The sequence below is a fragment of the Orussus abietinus genome, unplaced genomic scaffold (genome assembly GCF_000612105.2).
Source record: "Orussus abietinus isolate OABI.00-Male unplaced genomic scaffold, Oabi_2.0 scaffold43, whole genome shotgun sequence".
Classification (NCBI taxonomy): domain Eukaryota; kingdom Metazoa; phylum Arthropoda; class Insecta; order Hymenoptera; family Orussidae; genus Orussus; species Orussus abietinus.
In genome coordinates this window covers 518,017-540,800 of record NW_019394351.1, presented here as the reverse complement: position 1 = coordinate 540,800, position 22,784 = coordinate 518,017, and the positions used below count along the sequence as shown (strand labels likewise).

General features: G+C 42.4%; 1 protein-coding gene across 1 annotated transcript; it reads left to right on the top strand.

Annotated features, from left to right (window-relative positions):
• The first annotated feature begins 820 nt into the window (after window positions 1-820).
• Window positions 821-2,126, top strand: LOC105703574 (tyramine/octopamine receptor). Its single transcript, XM_012432067.2, has 2 exons — window positions 821-1,545; window positions 1,613-2,126. Exons 1-2 carry the CDS (start codon window positions 821-823, stop codon window positions 2,076-2,078), a joined length of 1,191 nt encoding a protein of 396 aa, XP_012287490.1. The 3' UTR covers window positions 2,079-2,126.
• Window positions 2,127-22,784: the final 20,658 nt, after the last annotated feature.

Sequence of the window (22,784 nt, the reverse complement as noted above, 5' to 3'; positions counted from 1 at the left end):
CTTCCATTATGGGCGTCATAGAACTCCTTGCCCGTCCTAACTGCCCATCATGGAAGTGGAAGCACCGACAAAGTCCTCCCTAACTCTGGTGACGACGGGCACCCATTGTCCACCGTCCTATTTCCCGGAAAGTGGAGTGAAAAGGTTTAAATAATCTCCATTTTAGGTCTGATGGTTAGAGGAGGCCATTCTTGATGGTCTTAACCCTTTACCATCACCTTAAATCGAATATACCAAATTTCGTCTTAACCATCGCTATGGCTATGGTACTAAGGTCTGGCATCCCAGAAAAACCATATTTTCAACTTCCCTAATTTTTATCACTTTGTCAAACGGAAGGTACCACACAATTTCGTTCTGATCATCTCTATGGGTGTCCTCCCAAAAAAGCCATATTTTCAAACTTCCTAGTTTTTATCATTTTGTCAAGCTGAAGATACCACAAAATCCCGTCTTGTCTACATTAGGGTACTCATCTCAAGAAATAACTCATTGTTCATGATTCTAACATCCCGCCACCACGACACACCACAAGGCATTAAAAAAATCTCGTCCTGATCAACACTTACCCCATATAAAAAAGGCATGTTCTCTCCCAATCACCGAAGTTAAGCGACATAGAGCGTGGCCGGTACCTGGAAGGTGACCACCAGGGAAATCCGCGTGCGGGACGATAATAGATGAATAAGCAACAACCACACAAAGATATTGAAATTTATCTGCGGTGTTTAGAAATGAATACCTCAGCCCAAAATGGCCCAGGAACCTGAAAAGGTCCGGACCTCTAAGAATTCTGCTTCCAGGAGGAGCCATCATCAGGATGAACGCAACAGGGGAGTCCGTAGGGACGATGGGCGAGGACTACGACTCAGGATGCTCGACCAGCGAAGAGGACACAGGGGCATCCTTGCCCCCCTGGGAGGCAGCCGCAGCCTCCGTGGTCCTGGGGTTCCTGGTCCTGGCGACGGTGTTGGGGAACGCCTTGGTCATCCTCAGCGTCTTCACTTACCGGCCCCTGCGGATCGTGCAGAACTTCTTCATAGTCTCCCTGGCGGTGGCCGACCTGGCTGTGGCGATCCTGGTGATGCCCTTCAACGTGGCGTACCTGTTGCTGGGCAAGTGGGTGTTCGGCATCCACCTGTGCAAGTTGTGGCTCACCTGCGACGTGCTCTGTTGCACGGCCAGCATCCTGAACCTGTGCGCGATAGCCCTGGACAGGTACTGGGCCATCACGGACCCCCTGAACTATGCCCAGAAGAGGACCCTGAAGAGGGTGTTGGCCACGATAGCGGGGGTTTGGGTCCTGTCCGGTGCTATCAGCTCGCCACCCTTGGCGGGATGGAACGACTGGCCCGAGGAACTGGAGCCAGGGACCCCCTGCCAGCTCACCAGGAGGAAGGGCTACGTGGTCTACTCGTCGTTAGGGTCTTTCTTCATCCCCCTGTTGCTGATGAGCCTGGTCTACCTGGAGATCTTCCTGGCCACCAGGAGAAGGCTTAGGGAACGCGCCAGGCAGAGCAGGCTAGGTGCCGTGGCCTCCACCAGGTAGGGATTGCCACACAAGTATCTATCGTTTCTGTTGTTATCCTGCGGATCGGTATCTGTTCACCAGGCACAAGGAGACGGACGACCCCGAGGAGTCCGTCAGCTCCGAGACCAACCACAACGAGCGGTCCACCCCCAGGTCGCAGGCGAAGCCGTCGTTGATCGATGACGGACCCACCGAGGGTACTGCCACCGTCACCAGCACCACCACGGGGAAAAGGGGCCAGTCCAGGACCACCACCACTACGACGGTCTATCAGTTCATCGAGGAGCGCCAGAGGATCTCTCTCTCCAAGGAGAGACGTGCTGCTCGCACCCTGGGCGTCATCATGGGCGTCTTCGTCGTCTGTTGGCTGCCCTTCTTCCTGATGTACGTCATCGTACCCTTCTGCCCTGTCTGCTGTCCCTCCGAGCGGGTCGTCTACTTCATCACCTGGCTGGGGTACATCAACAGCGCCCTGAACCCCCTCATCTACACCATCTTCAACCTGGACTATCGACGCGCCTTCAGGAGGCTCCTCCACCTGGGATGAAGGGCTCCATTCGGTGGAGGACCAAGAAAGTTCTGAGACCCGACGGGGTTCCTTGGGTTCGTCAACGGTGCCCTGAATTCTGTTGTCTACGCTATCTTCAACCTGGACTATCGACGCGCCTTTTGTGGTTCCCACGGGATCTGGGAGTTCGTTAGAAAGTGCGTTCCTGATGTTCCTGCTGGAAAATGAAATGCAGTGGTGTTGGGCTTCTCAAGGAATTTTCTCGTTCCCTCGGGACCTCGTGTGCGATAATTTCCTGAGGGAATGAAGAGCTGCAAAACTCCGTTCCGAGAATGCTGAGTGTATAGAATGTTTTCCTAGAACTGCCAATGGAACTAGGTTTGATACCTAGGGGAAATTCGTTACCCCGCCCATCCCTCGGGACCCGGTGTCCCGGGTTAAGGAATCCTGGAAGGTGCAGTGATACCCTGGAAAGTGCATTTTCGAATTTCCAAACTGACAAGCGTTCCTGCCGAGAATCGAACGGGATCGACGTCGCGATCCCCCGGGACTTCTTCGTGCCCTCAGGACTCTTTCGTTCCCTCGGGACCCAGGAACCTGGAGATTCTCTCTGGGAAGTGCCACGAGTGATCAACGTCAACCTTGTCCTGTTTCTCAAGGACTGCCAGCGGAAGTAGTTCCGATCCCCAGGGATAACTAGCCATCCCGTGTTGCCCTCGGGACCCGGCGTCCCGGGATGAGGAATCCCGGAGCCCCCAGTGTTACCATAAACAGTGCCCCCCAGATTCCCTAGCGACGGACGTGCTAGGAATCGAACTGGGTGGCATTACATTCCCAGGAGTCCCTAGGGACTCCTCTCTTCCCTCGGGATTCTGCATCCCCGAAATTCCTTCCTGGATGTGATCAATTTCAAACATACGTTTTTTTATCTTCTGGAGATCCTAGTTCCAATTTATAATTTCATTCAAACTGCGTTGCTGGTATTCTTAGTGGAACTAGAAAAGGAACGACGGCGATTTCTTAAGGGACTCTTTCGTTCCTTCGGGAATCCGTTTGGGCGACTTCCCGAGGGAATTCGTACTTATGGATTTAGAACTTTTCTACTCGAGCGACCATGTCCGGTGCTGGTCGCTTTTACGGACTAGGGAGGTCTTGAGAGTGCTTAAAACTACGATGGCCGGCGCCATATTGGATTTGCAGATATCCCAAATGTGCAGACCTGTAAATCCGCGATTATGCAAATTTGAAATTACGAAATCCTGCAAATCCGCAAGTTTTCAAATCTGCAACGCTGCGATTCTGCCATTCTACAATTCTGCAGAACTGCAAGTCTGCAAATCCGCGGAAATTCACCATATTGGATTTGCAGATATCTTAAATCTGGAGACCTGTAAATCCGCGATTATGCAAATTTGAAATTACGAAATCCTGCAAATCCGCAAGTTTTCAAATCTGCAACGATGCGATTCGGCAAAACTGCAAGTCTGCAAATCCGCAGAACTGCAAAACTAAATGGCTGCAAGTCCGCAATTATGCAAATCTGAAATTATGCAATCCTGCAATTCTGCAATTCTGCGATTCTGCAAACCTGCAGACCTGCAATTCTGCAATTCTACAGAACTACAAATCTGGAAATCAGTAAGTCTGCAAATCTGCAATGATGCAAATCTGCAACTTATCAACTCCGCAATATGCAGAAATTCTGCAATTCCACAAAACTGCAGATCTGCAACTTTTGAAAAATCCGCAATTCTGCTAATCTACAAGTCTGCAAATATGTAAATATGCATTACTGCCGACTAAAATAATTACCGAGACCCTTTTCCTGGGATTATCGTCCGCGAGGCGGAAAGATAGGTTAGGTCGATTTACAGAGGACGTCGACCTTGAACTCGAAGACGCGGCCGCCATCTTGGTCTCACATCGTGCAAAAGGTCTCAGAAAAAAATACGATCTTGTTACGTTATACATACAACATATCTACATATATTCTCTACAGAACGTTTAATAGTTGTTCCATCATTGTTTATTTCTCAAATCCGTTGAAAGATATCAAAAGTAACAAATGAATTCATTAATTATCCGCTACGGCTTTCCAGCGGAACTTAAAGTATCGTTGTTATTATTTTTCATTTACCCGCTGTTTTAAAAAAAGATGGCCGCGGCAGCCATCTTAGGTTGGGCAATTTTTACCTATCGAGATCTCTCACTCGACGTTAAATTTGGCAATCAGGGTAATTAGGGTAACGCGATACAGGTCGATCGTTATCCAGCTGTCGGGAATTACGCGTGACAAGCGGACGGCTCGTTAATTTAATGAATGACAACAATATGCTCGGCTTCTCGATTATACGAATTGCGGCCGGCGAATCCGCCATTAACAGGAATTGCCGCAATAAAACTTCCGGCGAACCCGCAAATGGAACAATCCCGACCGCGGAATCGCTGGCGGACAAGCGGCCCAGAAATTATTTGCAAACCCGAAATTCCGCGAGAACGGCCATTACCAATTTTTCACCCAATTCTGCAATTCCAGGGGAACCCTCAGTAATTTTTTCTGCATTTTTCCCAGCCCCTCTAAACCGTGAAAAAAAAAAATACAGAAATTCATTGAACCAACAAAAATATTTCTTTAAACAGTACCAGAGAAATATCTTGTTAATTCAAAGGATAATTATTTTACTCTAATAAATTCAAATAAATTGCCACAACTCCGAGGAGACGTTGCATCCAATTTATTCCAGTTTATTTAAGTGAAATTGAAAATCTTACAGGAATTATTTATTATCTCCTTTTTATAAAGATTTCATTCAAAGTCGCGAGAAATATTTTGGATGAAATTTTTTCGGAGCTCGTTTTTTCAACGAAGTCATATTTGCGAAAGGATTTAATTCAAAGCGAAGGTTTAAAATATTTAGAAAATCTAATAGGGAAATTTCAGGCGTTGTAAAACGTGAACAGTGAAGTTTTAATGGCGATGGTTTTCTCCAAATTTTCGTTTCCTCCGGAGGATTTAGTCGCCAAAACTTTTAAAAGCTCATTTTTAGAGAGCAATTCGGAACATACGATGAATCAATTTTGCACGAATTGCTTATCATCCTTTTTACAAATATTCAAAATCGTGTCGAATATTTCGGAGCAGGTTTTTTCAACGAAGTCTTCCTTTCGAAAGGATTTAATCCTAAGCGTAGATTTAAAGTGGAAGCGGTTTAAAACATTCAGAAAATCGAGAAACGAGACGAGATACGTTTTCCCAGGTTCTCCTCTTTTTTAATTTTCTTCTTTTTTTTTTCCTCCCTTCGGTGTACAAGACTTGGCGCTCTCCCAGCAAAGTCAAACTTCCGACATAGACCAGCGACAAATAGTTTCGAGTTTAGCTAGAGTTTGCGGCGATCGTTACAGAGGGAATTCTGCCGAAAGACAAACTTTGCCAAGTCTAGATCACGCTAGTAGTATGCTCGCTCGAAAGAGACCGACATTACGTAAATTTCCCTTCCGATTGCCCGTAAGTAACCCTAAATCATCCTTGCGAAATTCGGGACGTAATTGTTGTGGAATAATAGATATGAAAAACCGTGGGCCATGGTCGTCGTTTATAAATTACGGGTTAATTAAAAATCCAGGGGATTTTAAATATTACAATTGGGACAAGTTTACCTTATCAGGTAGTAATGCATATATGCACTTTGCACGCGATATGCAATGCATTTTTAAGTGTCATATCTATCCATATAAAATCCGGCGATATAAACATCATTTGAAAATTAATCTGTGCAATTGAAAATTTATCTGGACGATATTACATTGTCAAAAAATGGGTCATCAGACAAATGTGCCATGTCAGTTGATAATGCATATGCAATCTGCATACGATATGCACTGCATATCTGACTCATATCTATGTATTAAAATCTGCCGATACACTCGTTAAAAATTAATTCACGGGAATTAAAAATTAATCCAGAAGAAAATGACATTGTCCAGTCCAAGTTTACCTTCTCAGATAACAATGCATATGCAATCTGTACATGATATGCAATGCATATCTAAGTCTCATATCAGTCGTTTAAAATCATCCATTAAAAATGAATTCGCTGCAATTAAATGTGAATCTAAAAGAAAATGACCGATTGTCCAAATTTACCTTCTCAGATAATAATGCATATGCACTCTGCACGTAGTATTGTATGCACATATGCACAGTGCATATTTGAGTCTCGTATTTGTCGAGCATTATTCATTCGTCGTTTCCGAGTTTCGAGGGCTTGCCCTTAAATGGCTCCCTCGAGAAGACGTCTCGTGCATAAATATGCATAAATTCGAAGCTTCTACGTCAAAGTCGACGGCATTAGAGCAGTCGAAACCGAAGTTTCGGGTTCCAACTGCGTCGAAATGCAAATGAGCCGGAAGGTCGCGTTGTTGCACCAAAGGTGCCCAGGAAAAAAAAGGGAAAAATTGTTCCTCCGAAGTGGGGAAACGACGTAATGGGGAAAACGAGAGAAATGAGAGGATGAGGGACAAAAAGCCACGTTGGAGGAAATGGAAAATGACATTAGTAACATCAGCTTGCCGAAAAGAGAGAAATCCAAAAATTGGAGAGAAAGAGTTACGAAAATGGACATTCTTGAAATTAGTCTTTTCAATCTCGTAATATTCTTCTACGAAAAAAAAAAAAAAAAGAAAAAATGTCACTCGACATCGAGGGACATTTTTTCATATCTTCAGTAAACTGCGATTTACGTAGGAAAAATGAATTACGGAATTCTGTTTTTTATCAGCGGGGGAGGACGCAATCGGGATTCCGAATTTCCGATTAATCGTGTCAGTTTGTCCCCCGGGCGGTCTTCGTAATCAGTAATCAGTAATCAGTAATCGAGCCTCCGACGAGGGTAGAAAAAACACCGATTGGTCGATCGAGACTATCGAAGGCCCTTCGAGAAACTGGGGCGGATTCTCGAGTGGATTAAGATCGATCTCGTCGAGTGTATCCGCAATTTCTCGCCAGCGCGGAAACGAAATCCCGAAAAAAGGATTTTTTTTTTCTAAAAAAGAAAATTTAACGAAACGGATTTAAATGTTCCAAGAGATTCATTGAAATTACTCTCCAGATAATTGTCGTTTACTCTCCGGGAGAAATTAAATATTCCCGACAGTCTAAACGTGATCTACGAAAAGAAAGAGGAAAAATTTCCGTAATTTAATGGCAGATATTATATTAAATATACTCGATATTCTCCCTCCAAGATATAAACAATTTCTCGGCATACTGATCCCAAATATCAGAGCGTTAAAAATTATAAATTGAGAATAATGATTCGCTAAAGGAATTGCCCTCCGTGATTCTCTTTTTCCAAAATGGCGGCGCTCGGCCAGGGAAATCAAAAACACGTATTTATAAAGAAATGTCCGTAGAATCTCGGTGGGCGATGTCGCGCTTCCGGGTGAATAACGAAAAATAATTGGAAAATTCGGAAAATTTCGACTTGGCCCCTCGTATTCGGGGAATATGAAAAAGAAAAGAGAGGGAAATAAAAAGAGTCTCGCGCTGGGGTTATTTATTACTGCACGTCGCAAACAGGCTTGTTGGGCTGCCAGTCAAATTTCGAAACATGGCTTTGACGAGATATACGGTTTGCTTTTGTAGGGTGGAAGGGGGTCGCCAAAATTTTGGCGCAATGAACCATGCATCCGAATTGCGGTCCTCGGCTTCAAAGAGGAAGCCGAGATTCAATTAACAACCGTACGCCTCATTAGGTCCCGAAATCGCGACATTTGCTTTTGACGTAGAAAGAACGTTTTTTCATCCCCAGAATAATTGCCCCCTCGTGCGTGTGCCCCGAAAATGCGAAACACAGAATACCGATTTTCGGGCCACTCACGGTCGAGCGATCTGACATTTTTCCGTAATTCCAATTACCCGGTAAAAAATACGCAAGGAAAAGATCAACATTTGAGTATTTAAAGAATTCCCTGTAAGAGTTTTTATTTTAGAAAACCTACGTAAAAATGTGCATGCAGTAATGATTTTATTGAACATTTTAAAAGTTATTTTCAGTGGATCCAAAATGGCGTCGCGCGCAAATCCAATATGGCGTCGCGCCCAAATCCAATATGGCGTCATTGGCGAATTAAATATGTCGTAGGTGAATCCAATATGGCGTCGCGCCCAAATCCAATATGGCGTCATTGGCGAATTAAATATGTCGTAGGTGAATCCAATATGGCGTCGCGCGCAAATCCAATATGGCGTCATTGGCGAATTAAATACGGCGTCACCTTCGAATCCAATATGGCGTCAAGCGCGGATCTAATATAGCGTCACAAGTGAATCCAAAATGGCGTCGCACTCGGATCGAACCTGGTATCGCGTACGGATTTAATATAGCAGCATCCGACGCGCCCTGAAATGCTGAAACTCGGTTGTGACAAGGTTGTGAAAAGCATTCCTAGCGTCGCTTCGAATGACAAACAAGGTCCTTAATTAAGGAGCTCCGGATGACGTCACGGGAGACGGGATTCGAGATGCACTTTCTCCCCTAAGCGCGCCATGGAAACGTATTAAATCCTCTCCGTAAATTTTCGAAAATCCTCGTCTGTTTCGTATAGTCGAATTATCCTTCTTCCTGCCTTCAGTTTCTCTACCCGTGCTTGATGGAAACGTAATGGATCCTCCCTGGGCATTTTCGACGAATCCTGCACTTTGCGAAACGACGCTTCCTCGTACTTAGAGATTTCCAGAACGATGGCAAAGTAGCCGATCCTCTCCGGGAATTTTCGAGAACTTTCCACGGCTGGGTAAATTCATAAAAGTGCGTGAGAAACGCGGTAATAGTAATTTTAGTATTTATCGTTGGTATCGGATAAAGTATAGCGAGCTTAATTACATTTTAATAGGAATTTCTGGCGCCTCTTTAACCCCCGTTGAGGTTATGTTCCGCCCTGTCGGCCGCAGAATTTCATCCCCCACTTTCGCAGAGAAGCGCCGATGCTTCGTAATCTTCTACGAGAGGCAATCCATTGTTACCGCGATCGTCATTACGATTATCATTGTCGTCGGTCTCGAAATTAATTTCCCCGAAGTTTCCGACCCTCGATAACGAGCCGGGCCGTCTTATCGGGCCGTGATAAAGCCGCGTCGCTCGAGTTGACGCTACGTGCATGCCGCGCCACTTCGACGGCGCATTTTCCCCCGCGAATCCGCCGAGTTTATTGCGGAGCGTTTCCCCCGCATCGAGAACGACGTTCGACGTTTCGCGAGATGGAAACGTCCTCTTTTGCTTTCTACTTTCCTCGCCTACTTCCTTTCCTTTCCGTTTTCTTTTTCCCTCCATCTGGGAGTTCTAGAAAGAGACCAGGGCAGTGTACTCGGCGGCGAGGGAGAGAACTGATTTTTATTGAAATTGTTGAATGAGGTTAGGTTTCCTCCTCTGTTCGAGGTCTCTGAAAAGCTTCATTAAAAGCTGTGAATTTTTAATTCAGAATAGCTCAATTGGAAACTTGTAATTATTATTGAAATTGTTGCTTTTATTTTTTCAGTCAAATTATTGAAATTGTTGGTTTTATTGTTTGAGTCAAATTATTGAAATTGTTGGTTTTATTGTTTGAGTCAAATTATTGAAATTGTTGCTTTTATTTTTTTAGTCAAATTATTGAAATTGTTGGTTTTATTTTTTTAGTTAAATTATTGAAATTGTTGGTTTTATTGTTTGAGGCAAATTATTGAAATTGTTGGTTTTATTGTTTGAGTCAAATTATTGAAATTGTTGCTTTTATTTTTTCAGTCAAATTATTGAATTTGTTGGTTTTATTGTTTTAGTCAAATTATTGAAATTCTTGGTTTTATTGTTTGAGTCAAATTATTGAATTTGTTAGTTTTATTTTTTCAGTAAAATTATTGAATTTGTTGATTTTATTTTTTAGTCAAATTATTGAAATTGTTGCTTTTATTTTTTCGGTAAAATCATCGAAATTGTTGAGAGAGGTCAGGTTTCCTCCTCCATTCGAGGTCCCTATAGAATTTCGCTACAATCGAATCATTACCGAAAACCAATTTATTAAATATTTCCCCCTCTCATTACTCCTCATAACTCCATCGGTACACCATAACCTACCGCACCAATAAACCATTGCACGCCCCAAATGATTGCGCGAAGAAACGAGAAAATGAGTGAAAAATGATGAAATGACTCGGTCCCAGAACCCGATGACGTCCCGCAATAACAATGCCAAATGAATAACTCGGTTGGTTGTGATATAACAAAAGCGTAGCAATACCTCAGCCTCGGTACTCCAGTCGGGCGCAATTTTGCGACACTTGCGAGTCTCGAAATTGCCGGAAGAACAATCGACGAGCCCTGCCGGAGTCCGATGCTCTCGACTGTGTAAATATTTAAGCGACATTCGTACCGAGCACGTACTCCCGTATGTACGTACGTACTCGCGTGTCGGGAGTATGTACACCCCGACTCTACCTACGCACGCGAGCGATTCGCCGACAATGCGAAAAAGGTCCATTGCTGGTCCATTGCTGGTCCATGTCGCTAAAAGGGAAATCCCGGGAAATTCCACCTGCAATTGCACCTGCACAGAGGATAGACGCAAATGGCCAATTTCGAGTCGCCAATGGCTCTTTAATGTTATGCCTGACGTTGGGCTTGACGAAAAGTGGAGTACTGGATGTAATTGAAGTACATTGAAAATACTCAAATGGTGAATTTCCAATCGGAAATGTGTTTTCATTTTTGTTTTTCACATTTTAGGGCCGAGGAAAAGGAGGGTGTGATGATTTTACCCGAAATTGGATTTATGTCGAGGTACTCGTATGGGTAATTTCGAATCGCAATTGTATTGTTGTTTTAGGCGTTTTAGGGCTGAAGAAAGGCGATATGAAGGGAATGAAAGTGGGGAAAAGGAAGGAAATTACAGCCGAGAAATTCGGAGGCCCGACTCGGGGATTTAATTAAGACCGACTGTGCACTTGCATTTCGAGTGCACGCTCTTCCATGTATCTCGGTGCACCGAGAGATGCAAGGTGTATAATTTTTGTAGATAAAAGAATTCCGAAGGAAAGCACGCTGTGATTTAATATCAGATCCTCGGGAACCTTATGCCTTCGCTTTAATCCCTTTTTCACGCAGTTTAGAATAGAAGTTTTCATTTAAACAATTATTTGTCAGAGGGGAAGTGGAATTTTCGAGGGATATGCAATTATTTTCTCACTGGGGAGTCTATTTACTTTATGTAATTATCATGGTCTATTTACTTTACGTGGGTAGTATTTGTGTAAGGGTTTCTTTTTCTAACGCAATTTTTACCAGGAAATTGTACAAAGAATATAAGCCATTGTGGAGGTATTTTTAACAATTACTTTGCAGTTCATGATAATTATTAATTTATTATGAAGTGTTTTTAGGTCCTTTTAAACAGATTTTCACAGGAAATTTGTATATGATTAATCAATTTGAAGGGGGAGGTTGAGTGCCAATTGCGGGAGTAGAGCAATTGTTTGCTCTCATTGTTTATAGGGGACACTGAATGCAGAATTTAATTCCCGGAAAATTCGTTATTCTATCCTGAGAGAAATTTTCTCTTCGCCTTAATTTCTGATGCCGCTTTAACTGCGGATTTTCGTGTGGAACATAAATGTCGAAAATCGAGTTTAGTAACTCCAGGAATCGAGCACCTGTTTGCTTTCGATGGAAGCCACTAGATGCGCGGTTCAATTCGCGGTAAATTAATTGAGTTCGATATCACCCTCGGGATTATAGTAATTGCGGCCAGTGCGCAGTGTCCCATAATGGGAATTATACATCGATTCCGATCACTCTGATCACCCTTTCGAATAATTGGTGAATAGTCGCCGCGAGGCATTTCCTTGAATGAAATAATTCCTGGATATTAACATCTTCCAGGTTTCCAAAAAAAAAGCCTCCTCATTTCCTCAGAGAGATTCCTCATTTCCAAATAATCCAAATTCATCCCAAAATCCTCAATTCCAAAAAATTGAAATTTCTACGAAAATGCTCACTGCCAAAAAATCCAAATTTCTACCAAAATCCTCAATGCCGAAAAATCCAAATTTCTACAAAAATCCTCAATGCCAAAAAATCCAAATTTCTACAAAAATCCTCAATGCCAAAAAATCGAAATTTCTACCAAAATCCTCAATGTCAAAAAATCGAAATTTCTACCAAAATCCTCAATGCCAAAAAATCCAAATTTCTACCAAAATCTTCAATGCCAAGATAATCTAAATCTCTACCAAAATTTTCAATTTTAAAAGTGATCCAAATTTAAAGCCAGCATCCGCTCGATTCTCGGGGAAAAAGTTAGCTCTGAAAAATCTTTCCCATATCTCCCAGAGGAGACGTTCGCGACTGAGATTCGAATTTCCTGGATGGGGAGGAAAGGGTGGAGGAAGAAGGGTACGATTTCATCCCCGCAGGTGTGCAATCGGCGTCCCCGAGATAGGGAACGATAGTGACACTTAATTTCTCGGCACAATGGCGGCCTTATCATCGGCGAAGCCGAAGATCGACGCGCGGGGGTGGGTTTGTTCGACGAATGCCGCAGCTTTGTTTCCACCCTCTTCCCGGTTTCCCGGCGAACACGGGACGTGGGGGAAGACATTTTCCCGGATTCGAGTCCCGAGGGACGGGTATCCCCCTTCCTTTATGGGACGCACCCCTTTGCGGTCCAGCAACGTTTCGAAGAGGCTCTTGATTAAATCCCAACCTCGCATTATCCGCGTGTAAACGTCGTTGCCACTTTATAAAATACATTTCCTACTCCGATTTTAAATGTTATTCTTAAACCTGCACATGCATTATATCTCTATTAAATTAATTTTTTACTTGACGAGCCAGGAATTATTTAAAAAATTCCTCGCATTATCCGCGTGTAAACGTCGTTGCCACTTTATAAAATGCATTTCCTACTCCGATTTTAAATGTTATTCTTAAACCTGCACATGCATTATATCTCTATTAAATTAATTTTTTACTTGACGAGCCAGGAATTATTTAAAAAATTCCTCGCATTATCCGCGTGTAAACGTCGTTGCCACTTTATAAAATGCATTTCCTACTCCGATTTTAAATGTTATTCTTAAACCTGCACATGCATTATATCTCTATTAAATTAATTTTTTACTTGACGAGCCAGGAATTATTTAAAAAATTCCTCGCATTATCCGCGTGTAAACGTCGTTCTCCCATTATAAAATGCATTTCGTACTCCAATTTTCAATGTTATTCTTAAACCTGCACAACGCATTATATCTCCATTAAATTAATTTTTTTACTCGACGAGTCGAGGAATAATTTCCAAAAATTCATTCTAACATTCAATTATTTATTGCAATCTCTCCTTGGTACATAATTCTCTCCCTTCCATCTCTTATCACCCCCGAGGAAAATTATCCTCGAACCTGCACAACGCATTATATCTCCATTAAATCAATTTTTTTACTCGACGAGTCGAGGAATAATTTCCAAAAATTCATTCCATCATTCAATTATTTATTGCAATCTCTCCTTGGTACATAATTCTCTCCCTTCCATCTCTTATCACCCCCGAGGAAAGTTATCCTCGAACCTGCACAACGCATTATATCTCCATTAAATCAATTTTTTTACTCGACGAGTCCAGGAATAATTTTCAAAAATTCATTCTAACATTCAATTATTTATTGCATTCTCTCCTTGGTACATAATTCTCTCCCTTCCATCTCTTATCACCCCCGAGGAAAGTTATCCTTGAACCTGCAGAACGCATGCGTGGGGAAGCACCCCGCGTGATCGATATGCACCCTCGGAGGACTCAGCTGATGCGTTCGACACCTTTCGCGTGGCATAATGTCGCGATGCCACCCCTCCCTCCACCCCCTCGAGGAACATCCGGTGAAATGGGGCTCGGTGATTCAGAGGAAATAAAAAAGACCAGTCGAGGATAGGGGGAGACGAGGAGGGGGCGTTTACCCCTCCCGGAAGCGTCATTCAGTTTCCCCGGAAAACCGCTTTTTCCCCCTTATTTCGAGTTCCTCCATTTATCCGCATCGCTTTTCAAAAAGATTCCCTGGATTCCTTTGAACGCTCGTAAACGTCATTTCAATCTTCGCGGACAAGCTTAAGGATTAAATCCAACATTTGTCAGTGTCGATAACCTCAAAAAAAGAAATGAACAAACTCAAGGAATTAATTTCAATTTTTCCGATGACACATGGAGTTGCTTTTGAATTTTCCACTCCACTGAAGGAAAATCCAACTAAAGGATTCCTTATTAATGGATATTATATGAATGACGAGGGATATTTTTCACAGCCTCCAATCATCAGTTTCCCTGAAAAACATGAAAATTCATCAAGTGACTATTCGAGAAAATCAGGTAAGGACGTTACTTGGATTTTTCTTTTGCTTTTCTTGGGAGGAAGTCAAATCTTTAAAGTGATGCTTAATGGACAGAATGAATATGAATGTAATATGTAATGAGTATAAATGAATATAAATAACGGAGTGAAAAGCTTTGTCGCGGCATGTACGCTGTTCCTCGTTTTTCCTCGACTTTTTCGAACGGCGTCGAGTTTTCCCTTTTCCCCTCTTTCTGTTCTTTCTTTCATTTTTTTTTCTTTTACGTCACTTGCACCGCGCAAGTCTGAAAATCGATGAGCTCTCTCATTTAATCAAGTTCTCCCAGCTCACCGAACGTCACCGTGACATTATTCCCGCAGGAGCCGCCCGGCGAGGAGCTTCTTCTTTTTTGTTTTTTTTATTTTTTTCAAAATCCAACTCCTGGGAATTTTTCAGGGACATGTTCCTCCAGATTCATGTTCTTTACTCTCCTGGTATCGAGGGTACATGTCTACTATTTTCCGTTTTCAGTTAGATAGCGAATAAAGGATCAGCGAGAAAGTCGACCAAGATTTCAGAATTTTTATGCAAATGTTGCGAAATATTGTTTGGGCATTTTATATATATTTTTTTTCATGAGTCACGTAAGTGGGAGAATAGTTTAGAATTTTTTCTATATTTTTCCGAATTTTCATTGCATGTATTTTTATTTTTTTATTGCGCGGCGAATGAAGGACCAGCGAGAAAGTCTTCTGGGTCGACCAAGATTTCCGAATTTGTATGCAAATAATTGTTGCGAAATATTGTTTGGGCATTTTATATATATTTTTTTTCATGGGTCAAGTAAGTGGGAGAATGGTTCAGAATTTTTTTTATATTTTTCCGAGTTGTCATTGCATGTATTTTTATTTTTTTATTGCGCGGCGAATGCAGGATCAGCGAGAAGGTTTGTTTAATCGACCATCACGAAGTGATGCTTCGAGTTTTTCCGTGGTTTTCCTGAACTCTAGAGTTCCTCCGTGATTTTCCTGAACTCTGGAGTTGAAGAGGAGAAAACGGGAAAGGAGGGAATATGAAAAATGGAAAACTGACGTTGAGCCTTGAATATCGAACAATTGGGACCATTACGAAGTGATGCTTCGAGTTTTTCCGTGGTTTTCCTTAACTTTAGATTTCCTCCGGAAAATGGGAAACGGAGGGTCGAGTACGCAGTCGCTTAACCTCCCTCAGAAACACTCCAACTACGAGCTGGGACATAGTTAGGGCCGATTGTCCTTGTAAGGCAAAGAGTCCGAGATCCTCGAAATGTCTGCAGGAAATGCGAGAGCATGGCGAACGGCCGCCATCTTGCAGCGCGAAAATGAGAAATTAAGAGAAACACGGTAAATTCTGCCAAAAAGGAAGTATATAGGAAATGCAAAAATCGCTTTCATACTTCTGCACGTAAAAATGACGTTCTTTATACCGGAAACCGAGAGAGGACCACGTACTGAAGAGATGCATCCGGTTTAGCTAAAATTTAGTGAAAGCGACTCGCCGTGAAGCATTCATCCCTCCTTTTATTTATTTCCGTGAAAACATCCGCCGAAAAATATGACGATAAAACATATTCCATAACCTCCGTTGGTTGTCTCTCAAACCAGGTTGGGCCAAACTATACGCGACAAAGAATCCACACCTATTGTTATAAAAATCTCTGGAAAGAAATGCAGAAACGGCCGCCATATTTCTATGGAAAATCCTCCATCCCAGAAAAAAAAACGTATTGATTTAGCTGGAATTTAGTAAAAACGACTCAACGGGAGCATTCATTCCCTTTATATTTATTTCGGTGAAATCCGTCGAAAACGCGTAATAAAAAATATTGTATAACCTCCCTGACAGTTTTTTAATCCGGGTTGATCCATAGTTTAGCCCAATTATTCATATGCGCCTACACTGAAAAATGAAATTCACTGATCAAATGAAATATTAGGGTAATTCAAAGAATATTTCCGGAAAATAAACTGTCTACATTTTCTTTTTCTTGATTTACCGCTTTAGAAATTTCTGCAAGGGATACAGAAAAACGTCCGCCATCTTTCCGTCACTGTAGAGACGCGTTCAGGTAAAATGATTTAAAAACGACTCGTCGGAGAGTATTCATTCCTCTTTGATTTATTTCGGTGGAAAGGTTCGTTGAAAATGCGGAATAAAAATATTTTATAATCCCTCTCGGCCTTCTCCCCAGGCCGGGACGTTGTTAAGCGCGATTGTCTTTGCGCGACGAAGAGTCTCTCGACATTTCCAGAGACCGAAACATGGCGGACGTCCGCCATGTTTCCACACGAGAATAGCCCGAAGCCGCTTTACCCGAAAACAGAGAAAGGACTATGAATACTAAATTACCAGAATATGTACTAGCTTAAAGGAGACTTCGTAAAAGCGATTCGTTGAAGGTCGTTCTTTCCTCGTGCGTTGTATTTTAAAAATAAAAATCCAAAGAACAATGGAAAGAGTAACGGCGCAAAAATGATTAAAGGCTTTACAAAATCAAAACTCGACTTCTCTATTTTTCTGAAATTTATTAAAAAAAAAACTCGGTTTCTCGATTACACCGTGAACTCATGCGATTAACTCTCTTTACTTCTGTTTGATTTGTTACTAATCGATTTTATTGCACCTCGTGACTAAGGTTCCCGTGGTTAGAATTTTAATTCATAATGTCGAATCGGAAAAAAAATCGATTTTTTAATTTTTATAACGATAAGAGTGAATCGGCGCAGTTTTCAAATTCTCCCGCCAGGCGGCGCGAGCATGCGCGTCGCGCGCTCAGATCGCGCGCGACCGCCAAGCGATCGGGACCGATCGCGGTCCGCTCCTCTCATCTCCTAGGCACACACGCCGTCCCTTTCCACGATTCTTCCCGACCGCCTAATTGGATGCGGACTAATTGCCGAGGTACGCAATTACTGAAATGCACGTCGAGTTGTCTCGGAGCGCGGGATTATTAAATTTAATAATTAACGTTAACCCACCGGGAGAGGTTAGTCCCGTAGAGTGGAGTGCGGGTCAAGGCAGCGTCCCGAATCCCCTAGAAACGCATCCTCGGGGATCAAATCTGTCGGCCGGAAATGAATTATTTTTTCGTTAAGAATAATTAAACGAGGAGTGCGAGATTTTCGCTCTTTGGAAGCGAAGCGAGGTGGGAATAACGAGTCGTACGCTCAGAGAAAAAGAAAATCATATCGAGCCAAAGAAATATTTCGTTAATTCAGACATAGCTAAAGATGAAATATTTCACCGGAATAATTTTAAAATAAAAATTCGATGCAACATGTTCAATTGCGTCAAGTAATTGTACGTTAAATTAAAAAAAAAAATATCTTCGGTTTAGTGACATTTTTTTTTCTTAGCGTTGTGGTGGGGGGAACATGGAGGGGAATGCTCGAGAGTGCATCGCGGTGCAGAAAAATACAGCGGGAATTCAATAAGGAGCGGAAACCCTGCAGGAAGCCGGGAAAAGGGAAAAGGAGTCGAAAGTGGACGCGCCGCGAGATGGCACGAAGAAACAAGGTAAATAGTTCAGCGGGCATTACGTCACGGCGTCCCCCGTCCGCCGCCATCTTGCTTATCTTTTTCCTCCCCTGGCTGTGCCCTTTTCGTTACCTTTTTTTACCTCCTTTTACCTTTCAGGGCAGAATGGAAGCGCGGAACTCTTCTGGGGAAAAATACGAGTCGGAGATTCCTCTCGAAAATCACCGCTGGCTACCTCGTCGGCTTCTAAAGGAAGGAGATAATACACGATGCAGAGTTATTGCTGAATGATCCTTTCATATCACCTTAAGGGGTTACACCACGTTGACCCACCGAAAAATGACGGTTTTTCAAGAATTTTTTTCTTAAGAATTAAAACGTTTCTATCCAAATTAAAGTACAGGAAGGTATTATACTACTATTAAACAAAAAAATTATTTTTTTGTATTTTTCTTATTTGCAAAAATGACGGCTTGAAAGGCGATTTACCGGAGCGCTGCGAAAATCGATGATCGGGCGGTGGGCACGATAACTCAGTCCAGGTTTAAGTGAGAACAATAAACGAAAAAGAATTAGTTTCCGTAGCCCGAAAGCTAACGAAATACGTAGCCGTTTTCAAAAATATGCATTTTTCACAAAATGGCATCGATTCGAAAGGAAAGATACGTATTTTGCCCTAAATTTCGTTAAGTAATGTTGCATAAAAAATGCGAATATCAATACATTGAAAAAACCATACGTATTTCGCTGGATAAACATATCACGAATAAAATAAAAAAAAGAATCAAGACGATCGATTGAAAATTGACGGAGCTAGAGTGCCCACCGATTGTTAAAATGCAGTTTTAAGAAAAACGCGTTTGAAGTACAAACGCGTAAAATAAACGCGTAAACATTTTTTTGATTTTTTGAAAATTTCAAAGTGGTATGACCCCTTAAAGATCCCAAGGTGGAAGGAAGTGAAGACCTTAAATCCACTTTAAAAAATCCCCCCGACCTTCCGCACGAGGTAAACAATTTCTTCCGGTTTTCTGTATACGCGTATTCGTCTTCCCCGAGGTAAACTTTTCCCATATCTCATCCGCAATATTTCCTAATGATCTACTTTAATTCCAGGAGCGCCGTCCAATTTCCTTAATCAAAATGGAGTAGTCTTCCAGCAGTTCGCCGGAGCGAATTCAGAATTCAGAATTCAGATCCCGGAACTGAGTCTTCCAGTAATCTCGAGCCGGAAGTATTCCCGGCAAGTTATCTCGAAATCTGCGACTCGAAATTCTCAATTGAACCAGGGTGGTAGCAATTCGCGGCGTTTCCCGCCATTTAGGGGTGGCCCCCCCGCGAACTCGCAGATCCCCCCGATTCCCGAGGGAATGCTCGCTCTCTCCAGAAATCTCCGCTCTCCTACCTTGTATATACGTGCCACTTCGTTTAATTATGCGATACACCCCTGGGCTCATTCAATTACGCCCACATAGCCGGCAATGAAGCAATGAAGCAAGTGCGCAAGTGCGCAATATACGTTATCCAGATTTTTCTTCCCCCCTTTCATCTCCCATGAGGGAAAATCCAGGCGAGTCGAGATTCGCACTTATCCCTATATTTTATTTTTCTCTATTTTTTTTTCACTTTTTTAAAGGAATTTGAAAGAGTCAGCCTATATATAACTACATCTAATTTTCGTTATAATGTGTCATTGCATTATATGTATTAATTTTCTTTGTAATGTATACTTGTCATTTTCGTTAAATACTTATTTTAGGGATGATAATTGATTTAATACAAATAACCTAGCTCGAACGATTTAGAATACCGTATTTTCACTATTTTGTTTACAGAGAGTTAATACACTGTTTCATGGAAAAATCTCTTTAGGGAACGCCATTACGTATGCACTGAGGCGTATAACAATACATTTTGTTTGTCACCTCCACCTCTGTAAACGAGAGAAAAAAAAAGGGTATTACCCAAAGGCAGATAAACCCCTGGGGTCTTAGTGATAATTAAAAAATACGTACTTTGGTAAAATCTCCCCTTTCCCGGCTTTTCGCGCAATCTCGGGCCCGGAACTGACCTACCCCTCTTATGGGGGTGGAAAACGCGTGTCGTCGCATAAATTAACGTCTCCTTGTTCCTCCTACCCCTTTCTTTTTTTTATTCCTCACTTTAAACTCGCCGCGTTTTCGCAGGAAGATGCAAAAGGGTGGAAAAAAAAACAGGGCAAAAGGGTGGAAAAAAAGAGGGAAAAAAAACGGGGCATGTTTTAACGGCACGTTATGCCGGGATCAAACGGCCCGTTACGAAGCAACAATACAAACGAGGGGGTGGATGGAAAACCTGGAAAAATACTCACATTGCACCCCCTGCACCCCCTGCATACGCAGGTGCATAAGTGCATCGGTCGCTCGTAACCGCCGCTTTAATAAATCTTCTCTGCCTATCTGCTTTTTCTTGTTTTTTTTAATGGTTTTCCATCTTCCTTCTTTTTGCCTTCCTTTGCCACTGTTTTTCGTCCTACTTATTATGAAATACTATAAAATCCTTACTCCAAAATGCTTACTTATATAAAGCACTTACTCCAAAATTTCCCTAAATCACCCTTCATGATTTCAGAATACCTTTTTCATTTCCACCCTTTCGTCTGTCGCTATCTGGAAATTTTCTTCATTTCATCTCTATCCCAGTTTGTCCACGAGTTGATTTTCCTTTTTCTCCGTCGGCTTGTAAAATTTTCATAAAAAAGAAAAAAGTGAATTTCTTCGTCAAATCAATTTGTCTTCTCGACGAAACAATTGTTTCTCCCAGTGACGTACGATTCGAGCAGCCGTGTATATTTGTTTCAGGAAAGGGATCGATTTTTCTCAGGGGGCGTAATAATTTTCATCCCTTTTCTTTTAAAGGCTTCCCCCTTCTCGGTTCCTCTCGAGTTTCGGGCACGTCAGGTGACGTGCAGGTGGGTGCATTTTCGGCCAAGACGACCAAGGTTAACGATTAAGCCTCGAGTTACCTACTGACCGAGTTTTTCGGGGACTCAGAGCCCACCGGATGTGTCATCCTCTTCCGCTTTCGACCCCCCTTTCCCACCCACCACCCCCAACGGCGGCCGCGATGACGCTTTTAAGACGTGCGATTCAATGCATGACCTCCTTTTTCCCTTTCCTTTTTTTCTCTTTTTCTTCTCTTTCCCCTCCCTTCTTTTTTTTTTTTTTCTTTATCTACCTCCGAAACTGCTTCACCCTCCTTATGTGTCTCTTCGTACCTTCCGGACTTTCCTCCGGTAGAGAAATCGGGATTTACATCTCCGATTAGACTTTCCCTCGGTTAGGGGAATAACTCGATGGCGGGAATTTTGAAAATCTGGGTTTAAAGGTCGGGAAGGGAATTCCGGGTTTTTGGGATTTCCTTTTTATTGGGGGCTTTTCTCGTCCATCTCGCGCGATAAGTGCCTTAAGGAGTAGGTAAAATTAATATAATAAAAAAAATAAAATAAAAATAACACATGGGTAGGAATTCCTGGGAAATGGATTTATTTCTCTGGATTATGTTTTTTATTCAGATTTATGAAAATTTCTCTGCGCGGGGTAGAGGGCGATACTTTAGTTGGCGATGAAAATCAATTTTCCAGGGTGGATTGATTTTTTTTACCTTTCAGAACGATCGATACTCGTTAGACGTCTGTTTGCGATTCCACGTGACGTGTTCCTCGCGATATTAATTCCCGGTAACGATTCCGTTTCTCCCCCCGGCGAACAAACGCCGCGGCCTGTCCGATAACGCCAGCTGTTTGATAAACGAGAAAATGGCCCCGTCCGATCTGTCAGAGGAATTATCTCAGTGAGTGAGATCTCCGATTCGGAATCCCTGCGATATCTCGAATGACGGAAAAATTCGATAGCCACGTGGTTGCAAATATTTTGATTTCGGTCGAATTTCGCCTTTATTGGCGTTTTCACCGCACTCGAAACCACCGATCCATTTTTCCTCAAATTCTATCGCCGGATGTAACCCAATCATGCCCGACCTGGATTTCAAACTATCGATAAAAGTGATATGCGAAATAAAAAAAAAAATAAAAGAAACCATTGATTAAATATTGAAAGAATTGATTTTCGGGATTTATTTTCTTCCCATTCTTTTATTTGTAGTTCTGCATATTCACTTTTACGTTCTCATGTGCATTTTTTCATATGTGCATTTTTCATGTGCATTTTCTCACGTCCACTTTTTCATGCGTACTTTCTCACGTGTACTTTTTCATGCGTATTTTTTCACATGCACTTTCTTGCATACACTTTTTTATGCGTATTTTCTCACGTGCACATTCCCACGTGCATTTCGTCACATGCACTTTTTCATGCGTACTTTCTCACGTGCACTTTTTCACGTGTACTTCCTCACGTGAACTCTTTCATATGTGATTTCTCGCACGCACAACCCCGCATACACTTCCGCTCTTGCATTTGCCGTCACATTCACTTTTCCACATGCATTCTGAAAAATCAACCACTCTGTATTCTCGGCGTATTCCGCTTGCTCCTCGTCGGTGGTATTTTCCTCCGCATTTCCTCAAGTTTTCCCGTCTCGAGGCATATCTCGAACGAGGAGGTCGAGTTTCCCTTATTGCGACGATTGTTCATCAAACTCCATTCGTTATTCCCCGTTTCCTCATCTCGAGTGTCCTCGAGTTTCCTGCATGCGTTTCCTCCGTGGTTTTTAATTCACCCCTTTTTAGTCCTCCTCCTTTTTCCCTCCTTCATTTTTGTTCACCCCCATCTGATGAAGAAAACCTAAATGAAATATGGTTTATATTTAAATATACAATATTTTGAGAGGACGAAATTCATACATGTTCGGAAAATGCGAACCGTCCAAAGAAATTATCCTT